The following is a 13,670-nucleotide window of genomic DNA, read 5'->3' as shown; positions in this document are numbered from 1 at the left end:
ATACACAGAACAAAATTTAATCAAAATAATATTTCTATGAAATATTTATTAAATGATTCTTACCTTGTGCATTTTTCAAAAATAATATTTTCAGTAAAATATTTTTTATATGATTTCTTTTTTGTGCATTTTCCAAAAACAATTTTTTTTCTTGTACATTTTTCCAGATTTGTTTTTCTGTCTGTAAAATACTTGTATTTATATTAGGTTTTTTTGCTATAACTGTTGAACTGTGAATTGACGAATATAGCATAACTATATACACCACAATCAAAATTATGTATGAAGATGAAAAAATCCTATACTTAAGTGGGCCAAAAAAGCACTCTTGAAATTAATATAAACTTAAACTATAATACATTTTCATCTAATAGCACTTAACATGTGATTAGGTTTCTGAAAACATGACATTCATTGCAACATTATTTCTGTAACAAGTATGGTATTTAAATGTTTGCAAGTGCACTTTGTTCCCTTTCGAGGGAACTTCACACTGCGTCCACTAGGGACAGCTTTGGGAACGCCCACAGCGTGATAGCGTCTGATGCACGTATGTCAACTCAGCCAATGGCGAGAGTGAGCGTCACGGGCGGGTGACGTCACGTCCAGGAAAGGATAAATATACATCCGGTCCGATCGCACTTCAGCTTTTCTGCCTCAGCTAAGCGATCTGTGTGAAAAACTGTCTCTGTCTACCTATTGTTGTCCGTCAAAAGCACAATAAGTCTCAGTTTAAAAATGGCGAATGCATCAGTATTCAAACAGTGTACTCCTCCGTGTCCCCGTTTCCTTACGGGTGGAGATACACATGATTTGTGTGTGATGTGTTTGGGAGTGGAGCATGCTCTGTCAGCCTTCGAGGGGGCTGACTGTGAGCATTGTGAGAAGCTGCCGCTTCGCATGCTCCGCTCCCGCCTGTCACTCTTTGAGAAGGGTGATCAGGATCGCGTTCCCTCTGGTTCTGGACCCGCTGCTGCTGAGGCACAGCGGAGAAGGACATCATGGGGTTCGCAGATGGATCTCTCGGCGGGGTTTGAGACGAGCGCGAGCGCTCTTTCTCTGCCTTCACCCGGGAGATCTGTCGCTCAATCTCTGGTGTCGGAAGCCCGCGCTGCGGCTTCTTCCGCCCAGAGTGAGAGCCCGTCGCTTCAACACTCCAGCTCTGAGGAGGTGGATGTGTTGAGCGTCGGATTGGGGGAAGATGATTCGCCATCTCTTTCCCCCGCACACGAAGAGCTGGTGGAGGTGATTACTCGCGCTGTGGCGAAGTTAAATATTGATTGGCCAGCCGAGAAACAAGGCGCTCGTCCGAAAAGCAAATTAGACGAGCGCTTTTTGACGTCAAATGTGTCACCTTCACCACGGGGTCTTCCTTTCTTTCCTGATTTACACAGTGAGCTGTGTAGATCATGGAAGAAACCATATTCATCACGTCTTTTCAGCCCTCAAGTAAAAACATACAGTGATATAAGGGGGCTGAAAGAATATGGTTATGGGGCGATGCCTAAAGTGGATCAGACGCTTGCTAGTTATCTGTCCCCTGCGTCAGCATCGTCCCTGAAGGCCCCCACGCTCCCCACTAAACCATTAAAAACAACATCAGGGCTAGTGGGGAAAGCGTACACGGCAGCAGGGCAGGCTGGTGCATGTTTGCATACAATGAGCATTTTGCAAGCGTACCAGGCTGAACTGCTGGGGGATTTGGATGGCGGCGAAACAGTGAGCCCTGAGGCAGTGCGCGAACTGCGTCGGGCCACAGATTTATCTCTGAGAGCCACCAAGGAGACCGCTAGAGCTATTGGGCGGTCTATGGCAGCCTTGGTGGCGACAGAGAGACATCTGTGGCTCAATTTATCTGATATTAAGGATAAAGACAGGGCTTTTCTCCTTGATGCGCCAGTTGAACCCGCTGGTCTGTTCGGCGACGCTGTAAATGAAGTCGTCGACAGATTTCAGGAGAATAAAAAGCAAGCGGAGGCTTTTAAAAAATATCTCCCGCGCCGCCACCAACCCTCTGGGGCTGCTGGGCGTGAGCAGCCCCAGCCGTCTAGCTCTTCGTACAGGCAGCAGCAAAAAGAGAGTGTCGCATCTCGTGCTCCACCTCAGAGATACGGTGGGCCAGGTCGGCACTCTCAGCCGAAGCCTTCTAAGCCGAAGACCGACCTGAGGGTCGTGCTTCAGGCGAAGAAGGCTTCAGGCCAAAAGAGGTCCTGACGCCAGCAGCGTCAGGTCTCCGAGGGCGCCCCCCCGCGGGGTGGATTGGTGTTCACCTCAGTATACGGTGCCCACTCCACTTCGTTGCCCTCAGGGGACCGTTCTGCCAACCCCGCCACCCTTGGTGCTTCGGGGCGCAGCGGTTTCCAGCGAGCTCGTGACTCGGCGTCCACAGGACAAGGTGTCACACTCGCAGCCTCCAAGGAGGTTAGAAACACAGCCAGATCGGTTAGGTGCTGCCAGTACGCTTCAGGCCGCCGAGATGGTTGCAGTGGAAATATCAGAGACCAGCCTCGAGAGGCTGGTTCCCTTAGTAGATTTTCTGGCAGAATGGAAACGTCTACCAAATATATCGCTATGGGTCCTGCAGACGGTAGAAAAGGGGTACAGAATTCAGTTTGGGTTCCACCCACCTCGTTTCAACGGAGTGCTGGTAACATCAGTACGTCCCGAGCAGGCTCTGATAATGGAACAGGAAGTAGAAACCTTGTTAAAAAAGGAGGCTATAGAACAGGTCCCTGTACAGAACAGAGAGTCGGGTTTTTACAGCCGGTACTTCTTAGTTCCAAAAAAGGATGGAGGGTTGCGCCCCATATTAGATCTTCGTCGTCTGAATTGTACGGTCAGGAAACTAAAATTCAAGATGCTGACGCTAAGTCAGATTGTGACCCAAATCAGATCCGAGGATTGGTTTGTCACAATAGATCTGAAGGACGCATACTTCCATGTCTCCATCCTTCCACAACACAGGAAGTTCCTGAGGTTCGCTTTCGGGGGCAAAGCGTACCAGTATCGGGTTCTTCCATTTGGTCTAGCTCTCTCACCCCGCACGTTCACGAAATGCGTAGATGCAGCTCTGGCCCCGCTCAGGCTGCAGGGCATACGCATTCTGAACTATATAGACGACTGGCTGATTCTGGCACAGTCGCAGGAGATGGCGGTTCGGCATCGAGATGTCGTCCTCGCGCATATTCAAAAGTTGGGGTTGAGACTGAACGCGAAGAAGAGTGTGCTTCCTCCAGTACAGAGGACCACTTTTCTAGGCGTGGTTTGGGATTCTGTAGCAATGCGGGCAGTGCTTTCACCCACGCGCATTGCTGCGATTCTGTCAGCTATAAAGAGAGTCAAACTAGGCCAGTCATTCACTGTCAAGCAGTTTCAAAAGTTGCTGGGGTTATTGGCAGCGGCGTCCAACGTGATTCCTTTTGGCCTGCTGTACATGAGGCCCTTACAGTGGTGGCTCAGGACCAGAGGGTTTTCCCCGAGGGGGAACCCTTTTCGTATGATCAAGATCACGCGGCGGTGTCTCCGCGCCTTGGTCATATGGAAGAAAGCCTGGTTCCTGTCCCAGGGTCCGGTGTTGGGGGCACTATGTCGTCGAGTCACCCTGACGACAGATGCCTCTCTCACGGGCTGGGGAGCGGTAATGGAAGGCCGCTCAGCTCAGGGTCTGTGGGGGGACCATCATCTTTCGTGGCACATCAACTGCCTGGAGATGATGGCAGTCTTCAATGCTTTGAAGTTCTTCCTCCCGGACCTGAGGGGCCATCATGTGTTGGTCCGTACGGACAACACATCGGTGGTTTCCTATGTAAATCGTCAGGGGGGGTCTGCGTTCGCGCCCACTATGCAAACTAGCGCACCAGATCCTCCTGTGGTCTCTGGGGAAGTTACTCTCCTTGAGAGCAATCTTTATCCCGGGGGCCCAGAATATTGGAGCGGACATCCTGTCAAGACAGGGGCTGAGGCCAGGGGAATGGAGACTTCACCCCGAGGTGGTGAAGCTCATTTGGGAGATTTACGGCCAGGCGGAAGTGGATCTGTTTGCGTCTCAGAATACGACGCACTGTCCACTCTGGTTCTCGTTGACACATCCAGCTCCTCTGGGACTGGATGCCATGGTACAGACGTGGCCGAGGCGGCGTCTGTACGCATTTCCCCCAGTTGTTCTGCTCCAGGGAGTTCTGGAGAAAGTTCGCCGGGAGGGGATAAGTCTACTGCTAGTAGCTCCTTACTGGCCGAGCCGGATTTGGTTCTCGAACCTTGTAACACTGCTCGATGGCTCACCTTGGAAGATTCCGATAAGGAGGGATCTTCTATCTCAGGCGGAGGGCTCAATATTTCACCCCCGCCCAGAAATGTGGAACCTATGGGTTTGGCCGCTGAGGGGGCTGAGCTCATAGAGTCTGGTCTCTCTACTGAGGTAGTGGAGACCATTCTTAGCTCCAGAGCTCCATCCACGAGGAGACTATATGCCCTGAAGTGGAGGTTGTTCACTTCTTGGTGTCAAGAACGACGTTTAGATCCAGTCAACTGCCCTGTTGGTTCAGTGCTAGATTTTTTACAAGAGCGATTCTCCTCTGGGTTGACCCCTGCTACACTAAAGGTGTATGTTTCATCTATTTCTGCTTACCATGCCCATGTGGATGGTATTACTGTGGGGAGAGACCCGTTGGTAACTCGTTTCCTTCGTGGCACTAAGAGGCTGAGGCCTGCGGTGCGCACTAGAGTTCCTACTTGGGATTTGGCTATAGTGTTGGAAGGTTTATCTGCGGCTCCGTTCGAGCCACTTAACATCATCTCAGAAAAGTTTCTGACTCTGAAAACCATCTTCCTTCTTGCCATCTCTTCTATTAAGAGAGTAGGAGACCTTCAGGCCTTATCAATATCCCCTTCGTGCTTGGAGTTTGCACCAGGGATGGTTAAAGCTTTCCTTTACCCTAGATTAGGGTATGTTCCGAAGGTGTTAACCAATGTTCCACGGCCTATAGTGCTGCAGGCTCTCTGTCCTCCTCCATTTGTTAATCCAGACCAGGAAAGATTGAACCTTATATGTCCAGTGCGAGCACTGGATGCTTATGTCCACAGAGCTGCCCTGTGGAGGAAAGCGGATCAATTGTTTGTTTGTTTTGGACCTCAGAACAGGGGTCTCCCTGCGTCCAAACATACAATGAGCAAGTGGATAGTCGAGGCTATCTCACTGTCTTATGGGTCTTCTGATCAGCAGTGTCCCTTAGCTGTCAAAGCCCACTCTACTAGGAGTATGGCGGCCTCTAAGGCCTTAGTATCGGGGGTTTCCCTCAAAGAAGTCTGCGATGCGGCCGGTTGGTCCTCGCCTCTTACGTTTGTGAGATACTATGATCTTGACCTGGAATGTGCTCCAGGTTCTTCAGTGCTCCTGTCTTGAATGTGCCACAGTTTCACACGACAGGCATTTGGTATTATGGCGTTTTGGTATTTCGTTCCCAAAGCTGTCCCTAGTGGACGCAGTGTGAAGTTCCCTCGAAAGGGAACGTCTCAGGTTATGACTATAACCATAGTTCCCTGAGAAGGGAACGAAACACTGCGTCCCTTTGCCATACTCCCTGCATCCCTGTGATCCCTTGCTTCGGCAGTTTAGCTGAAGTGCGATCGGACCGGATGTATATTTATCCTTTCCTGGACGTGACGTCACCCGCCCGTGACGCTCACTCTCGCCATTGGCTGAGTTGACATACGTGCATCAGACGCTATCACGCTGTGGGCGTTCCCAAAGCTGTCCCTAGTGGACGCAGTGTTTCGTTCCCTTCTCAGGGAACTATGGTTATAGTCATAACCTGAGACGTTTTCATAAGGGAAGTTTCTTTTTATTCAGATTTTCTCATAAGGGAAGTGAATCCACTGGGGTCGCTTTCAGAAAGATTATAGATCCGAATAGTGTGATATCTTTCTGAGTATCATACACCAGTTGAAGCGAGGACTCTCCAGACACTTTGTACAGGTTCGATTCCACCAGCCTCTCTTTGGACTTTGTCCAGACATTTGCATCATCAATGTATCTCTTCAATGTTTGTCCTGACTGCTTTTCTGCTTGGTTTTGTTGTTGGCTGTGCATTATTTATGATGAGTTCAATTCAATCTGATATTTTCTGCTCTCTCTGTGTGTGTATGTGTGTGCGTGCGTGTGTGTGTGTGTTTTCTTGGAGAAGTAATCCATTCCTAATAGTCACTGGAATGTTTAATCCTCAGACCCCCACACACACACATGGACTTATCCACCTCATGTTTTCTGCATGATCTTTTATCCGGACCTTTAGAATCTGCCGCTTCCAGAACATTCTGTTCCTAAACAGAGACTCTTTGCATTGTTCTAAAGTTCCGAACTCATACTTCCAACGGAACATCACAGAAAGATCGCTCATTTGCAGAGCTAACAGAACAACAAACAAAAGCCTGACTGTGAAACCTGTGGAAAACATACGTCTCGTACGACTCCATAAGCCAGCGGGAGCTGCAGGGGCTTTATGTGAACCCTGACCTGGTGTTCTTCCACGAAATACGGGTAAACACTCATTTGCTTGGTTTGTTAACGTACCGCTTCCTCTCTGGAATCATGGGGCCACATTTCCACTGAACCTCAGCCAAGAATGACTTGCTGAGGAGGGCTCAAACACACACACACACACACACACACACACACACACACACGCACACACACGCACTCACACACATGCACACATACACACACTCACACACAAACGCACATGCACACACACACACACACACACACACACACACACACACACACACACACACACACACACACACACACACACACACACACACACACACACACACTGATCAGCGTCAAATATTGAACCAGTGGCTTTAGACTCAGACACACTGTGCAGACATTAAACTACCTTTGAACCATGAAAACACGTGTGTTTGTCTGAGCTTGACATCGATTGAGAGCGGCCTGTGCTCTAAATACATGATGATGGACTTTCATCTGTGTGTCTCTTTGCAGAGTCGTCTGGGTGAACAAAGAACGCAAGTTTGGGTGAATGCATGTGTAAAATACAACCCTGCAAATGTTCATCGCATGACTAAAGTTCATGCACACAAATTAATCTCAAAGCTGAATATTTGGTCAACGATCTTCATTAGGGTTTGGGATTTGCACAGTGTGTGCGACTTGTTGAAAAGAGGAGCGTTGTTGCTTTTCTAAGAGATTACAGTTTTTTTATTCACTTTGGTACTATTTTCACAAGTAAGGTGTACCTTTTCAAAACTCTTTGCCATGTACAAAAATCCAAACTGATCACACAGCTAGTCATTCAAAAACTGATGGAATGCTTTCATTCAGTTGCACATATTTTCAGTCCACATAATCATTGTTTCAAACACAAGATTGTTGTAATATGTAATGAGAACATTTGGTTTAATCAACGAAACATAACCGTATGATCTTCTTTCAATTTAGTACTTTTACTTTTAATACAGGTTTCAAATCACCCTCGTTGCTGAATTATCTATAGTAACACAGGCTACAGATGCCACATAAGAAAATACGCTTACATTACCTAACTTAATTTATTGAATCTATAATGTTTGTAATAGTATTACTATTCAGTGTGTTATCAAAAGGTGTGATGAAGTTACGACACAGCCATGAGGTTCTGGGCTATAGAACAGAGTTTGCTGCCAATTCAGGAAATGTTATCACTGTACCATATGACTGGATCTATACTGTAGTTGACCTTTATAAGGGTGAGTTACAGTAATGTGACAGTGTCTACTATGGTAATCTGTTTACAGCATCACGTGGCATATACTCTAATGTAAAATGCTGTATTTGATGCTATCTCTCTCCCTTCTTCGGATGTATTTCTGATCAGTCTGATGTTACAACGTCATTGACTATTTCCTTTCCCTTATACTCTATTCTGCTCTATGTTCGCATGCACACGCACACACACACACACACACACACACACACACACACACACACACACACACACACACACACACACACACACACACACACACACACACACACACACACACACACACACACACACACACACACACACACACATTGAATAACCATTAAGATCAGTTGGATTAAATAATAGACAAATGTATTAAACTGAACGAGAAGAGATGAAAATCAAAAGTTTGATAGTAGCTTTATGAAAGGCGGTTTCTGTGAATGAAACATTTACAAAATAAAAAAACGTATTTTGTGTAGTGAAAAGGATACTTTGTGGTTTTGTGTATTGTACTATAACATAACATAATTGAGAATATATTGAAATGTTTGAAAAAAAGTGCACTTTTGATGATCTGTTGTGATTTTAGTACTGAGTTTTGAAAAAGCACACCTTGCTTGCAAAAATAGTACCAAAGCGAGTAAAAAAAACTGCAAACAGGCAAAAACATCACACAGACTTACATTGAGCCATAGTGACTTGAATTACCTAGCAACGCCCTAGCAACTGAACACTAAAGTTGTGTGAACACTTTACAATAAGGTTGTATCAGTTAGCATTAGTTAATGCAATAGTTAACATGAACTAACCATGAACAACATTAGCATGTTTAAGCATTAGATAATCTTTGTTAACGTTAGTTAATAAAAATCCAGCTGTTCATGGTTTGTTCATGTTAGTTCACAGGGCATTAACTAAATGTTAACAAGATTGTAATAATGCATTAGTAAATGTTGAAATTAACATGAACAAAGATTAATAAATGCTTTATAAGTGCAGTTCATTATTAATTCATGTTAACTAATGAACCTTATTGTAAAGTGTTAATGATGTACTGATGCAATGTTTTTCTCTTTGGTTCCTCAGCATGGGTTGGAGCCCTGGCCATGGGGATGATCTTCTTCTGCTCTCCGGTGGTCAGTATGTTCACCGATCACTTCGGCTGTCGGAAGACGGCCGTCTGCGGAGCGTTTGTGGCCTTCCTCGGTCTTCTCACCAGCTCCTTCGCAACGTAAATGCCTTCTTCCTTTTCTAAGTTTTCCTTTTAGCCTTTTAAAGCACCATACACCATCATTTACATTTACATTTACATTTATGCATTTGGCAGACGCTTTTATCCAAAGCGACTTACATTGCATTCAAGGTACACATTTTACATTTTGTCAGTTCTTGCTTTCCCTGGGAATCGAACCCATGATCTTGGCGTTGCTAGCGCCATGCTCTACTGTTTGAGCTACAGGAAAGCCCTATCATATTCACAGAGATTTGGGATTGACATGCAAAAATGTCTAATAATGGCTTTTGCTAGCAAATATATATCGTTGCATCATACCACACTATTTATGGTCAATATTATTGTGTATTCTATAACTGTTGTGCTGAACTGATGAATATATAACTATTTACACAGAACAAAATTGAATCCAAATAATTTTTTGTATGAAATTAATAAACGATTCTTTCCTTGTATATTTTTCTAAAAACAATATGTTCAGTAAAATATTGCAAATTGTTTTTATTATGATTTATTTTTTTGTGCATTTAAAAACAAAAACAATATTCTGTAAAATATTTATTTTTATATTTGATTTTTTGCTATAACTGTTGAACTGTGAACTGAACTGATGTTCGATATAGCATACATAGAACAACCTTTTTCCTAAACTACTTTTTTCTATAAAACATCTATCATTAAATGATTCTTTCCTTGTGCATTTCCCCAAAGAATACTTATGACCCCCCCCACCCATTAACTGTAGAACTGAAATGACAAATATACCGTAACTATATACACAGAACAAAATGAAATAAATCAAATAATGACACACATTTCCTGAGAATGACCCACGCATTTTATGTTCACATGAATTCTTTCAGCCTTACCAAAGCACGTGTACTTTACCCAGAATGCTCAGCTAGCGCTGTGTTTGGCTAGACAAAGAATATGTTCTTCACAGCATCTGTCCTTGAATTTCTCAATAATGCAGATGTATGTAAACTTAATTTAAGTTGTATTAAGTTGTACATGACGTACACAGCTTCATCACACTCAATGCAGTCTTTGTAGTCTATATATTTGTGTGTGAACTGTGAACTGTGAACTGCAGCTATGCATAAAGCCATGTTGGAGATGTGTAAGCAGCCGCTCCGCACTGATATAGAGTATGTGCTTCACTGGTCACAGTGCGCTGAAACAGGTTTTATTTAAGATGGTCATTATGCTTTTTTTTTTTTCATGTAATAATTTTCATAACTTTTGAATTGAACTGACTAACCAAGCCATAACAAAATGAAATATTTTTTTTGTTGAAAAATGACATTTTTCCAAAAACAATATTTTTCTGTCAATGTTTTATTGTCATAGGATTTATATCATAGGATCTTGTGTATTTATTGAAAAAAAAATAATATATTGTTCAGTAAAATATTTATTATTATATTATTTCTTGTGCATTTTTACAAAAACAATATTTGTCTGTAAAGTATATTGTTTTAATAAAAAAAAAATATATATTTTTTCCCATAAAATATTTATCATTGTTTTTTGTTGTTGTTGTATTTATTGGACAAAACCCCAATATTGTTCAGTAAAATATTTATTATATTAGTTTTTACTGTGCATTTTTACAAAAACAATATTCGTCTGTAAAGTATGTATTATATAATTTATTATATAGATTTTTTCCTTTTGAATATTTTTTTTTCTGTGAATTATTTATTAGTATATGATTGTTTCCCCTGTGAATTCATTCAAAAACAATTTTTTTCTAATGCTCAAAAAAGAAGAAACTTTGTTTATTATGAATTTTTGATTGATTGATTTATTTTCATAAATGTGGAACTGTACGGACAAACATGCCATAACAAAATGAAATCAATACTTTTCCCCAAAAATATTTAATATTATATGACATTTTTACAAAAACAATATTTTTCTGAATATTTGTATTATATTTTTCTGAATATTTGTATTATTCTAGGATTTTTTTCTTATGTAAGAACAAGAACAATATTGTTCAGTAAAATATTTATTATTATATTATTTCTTGTGCATTTTTACAAAAACAAAATTGGTCTGTAAAGTATTTTTTATTATATGTTTTTTCCTTTTGAAAAAAAAAAAAACTATATATTTTTTTCCTGTAAAATATTTATTACTATATGATTCTTTTTGTCCAATTATTTATGATATGATTTTTCCCTTTAATTATTTTTTTCTGTGAAATATTTAGTATCATATTTTTGTTGTTAATTTAACCAAAAACAATAATTTTCGGTAAAATATTTATTATTATAGGATTTTTTTCTTGTGTGTTTATTGGACAAAAACCCAATATTGTTCAGTTAAATATTTATTACATTAGTTTTTTTTATTGCGCATTCATCCAAAAACAAAATTTTCCTATAAACATAGTCTTATAATAATAAATATTTGATGATCAGATTATCCATTTTGTACTTTAATGAGAACTCTGTGGAGGGAGGTAGTCTATCAGGAGACAAATCACTTGCAGCCTCCTTAAGTGCTTATATAAAGGCAATTGAAACAAGAAGAAGAATGCATACACAAGTTGGACAGCAGGACATGAACGGAAGAATGTTTATGTAATCGCTGCTTTCTTTCTCTTCCCTTCTTTCCTTCATTCTTTTCCTTCTCATTGTTTTCTCACAGTGCTCTTTTTCTGAGATCCTTGTGCAGTCGGACAGAGAGCTGGTTTTATTCCAAGCTGAAAGCTCTTGCTGTTGTTAGAAACGGTCAGAAAAAAAAACAAAACGGTCCTGCTGCTTTCAGAGCTTGAAACACTCAACAAACACAAATGCTAATAACTAGTGCATGGGTACACACACCGACACACACTCACACACAAACTCCTTCCTCAGGCTTTGAACACAAGTGTCTCCTGCAGGGTAGAGATCTCTATTCCATCTCTCAAGGCCCGTAATCCATCATTTACGCAAATGCCTGTTTGGTCATTAAAGGCTAAATAAACCCTAAACCAACTTTTTTTAATTAATGATCTGTAAAACTGGGGCTTTATTAATGCTGTTCATTGATTCGAGCAAATGTTTTGACATTTGGGTATAAAATGTTTTAATTCTATAAAATATGGTGTAAAACTCCCAAAGTGCTGCCCTCTGAAGGTTGAACGGTGGCTACTGCAGCTGAATTTTCCTATTGGACGTTGTGGTACATCGTGACGTAGGATGGTACTTCCAACGGCTCACTACCCAAGGCCCTGGCACGAGCTCCCCACGCCCTCAGAAATGTTTCCCCCAATCACATGATGAGAACTGCTTCACTCCAATATGAACTCTCATGTGACATGAAGTAGAATCATTATGAATGAAACTTACTTGACACTTGCTTTAACATTGTAATGAAGAAAATGCGGTTAAATAATGCAGTTGTCAGTACACGTCAGGATTTTCTTGCGATAGTATTGCCGCCCGTCATGTGTACAGATAAGTTTCATAAGTTACATGAGACACGCTTTCAAACCCTGACACGCAAGTGGTTGCCACGGTAACGAACAACAATACCGTACGGGCTGGCATATATAGTCTTTTATTTGAGGAAATCGGTTTATAATAGGCTATTAGGTCTGAACTTATTGGTCCTGCGCTGCTTATTGATTCAGTTCATTTGAATGAAAATACATATCAGATATCTGATCTATTTTTAGTGACATTCAGTGTAAGGATTTGACTGTTCATAGATTAGGTCAGTTCTCTTGCGCTGCTGCTTCAATAGCATCGTCGGCATCGGGAGTTAACGCAGTTTGAGCCGGCGGCTCGCATTGATAAAGCTCTGGGTCTGTGTCTACAGACAATTCACCCTCCTCAACTTCAGGTGAAGGTAGGAGAATGACCGCTCTGGTGCAAAGCTACTGGCGTCATTCCAGTCATTCTCCATCTTTGCGACTCGCGAGTCAGACAGCTGTCAATCAATCCGTCACTGCGGGTCTCAGGCACTCACGCCCTCCGCTCAGCTCCGCCCTCGGTTCGTCCCCTCTGTGTCCGCTGGGCTCTGCCCACTTTTCCAGCATTTTTCAAAAAATTGCCAGTGGGTGGTGTTAAGCTCTGAGCTGGGGTTTAGTTACCCTTTAACCAAATAATGTCTCCTGGTAGGCGAGTGTTGCACATTCTCTGGCTTCAAGTGTCAAAGGGCATATGGATGTGAAATGCAACAACAACAACAGGAGAAATCACTAGTTCTACTTAGAAAATTGCACGTCAATCCAGCAGGTGTGGTATCATTTTACAGAAGTAGAGTATGACCCCGTGTGAAAAAGAAGTGCACTTTAGCATACAGGATATTTTTGGGCTACTTTTGTTGCACAGACCTGGCAACCCTGGACAGAATCTCTGGATCAAAACACAGGTGAAGAAGCAGCAGAAACAAGCGATAGAAGCATTGCTGACACGCATATAGAATAACATGATCATCAAACATTGAACAGCATATAAATCAAAACGTTACCAAATTAAATATCGACCCATAAAATGGTACTGGACTGTGAAGCGTGTGTTTATAGACGTTATTTACTTATGATCAAAAACACAATTTTCTCAGCTTTTTGTTTATTTTTTTTATGAAACACCCACATTCAAGTGTTGATTTAAAAAAAAAAATCCATGAAGCTACTTTTTATATTGCTTTTTCTTCCTTTTTAAGTTAATTCTTTAATTCTGTTAATTCTT

The 13,670-nt window shown here is 42.1% G+C and overlaps 1 protein-coding gene across 1 annotated transcript in view; it reads left to right on the top strand.

The window, feature by feature from the left end:
• Window positions 1-13,670, top strand: part of slc16a2 (solute carrier family 16 member 2) — a 64,222-nt gene that overhangs the window by 25,246 nt on the left and 25,306 nt on the right. Inside the window, exon 2 of the mRNA XM_079838729.1 lies at window positions 8,835-8,979. Coding sequence (XP_079694855.1) covers window positions 8,835-8,979 — 145 coding nt within the window. The remainder of the gene's footprint in view (window positions 1-8,834; window positions 8,980-13,670) is intronic.

The sequence above is a fragment of the Gobio gobio genome, assembly GCF_949357685.1.
Source record: "Gobio gobio genome assembly, chromosome: 16".
In the NCBI taxonomy this organism is placed as follows: Eukaryota; Metazoa; Chordata; class Actinopteri; order Cypriniformes; family Gobionidae; genus Gobio; species Gobio gobio.
The sequence above is the reverse complement of the archived record's forward strand: the minus strand, read 5'-3'. Positions and strand labels throughout refer to the sequence as shown.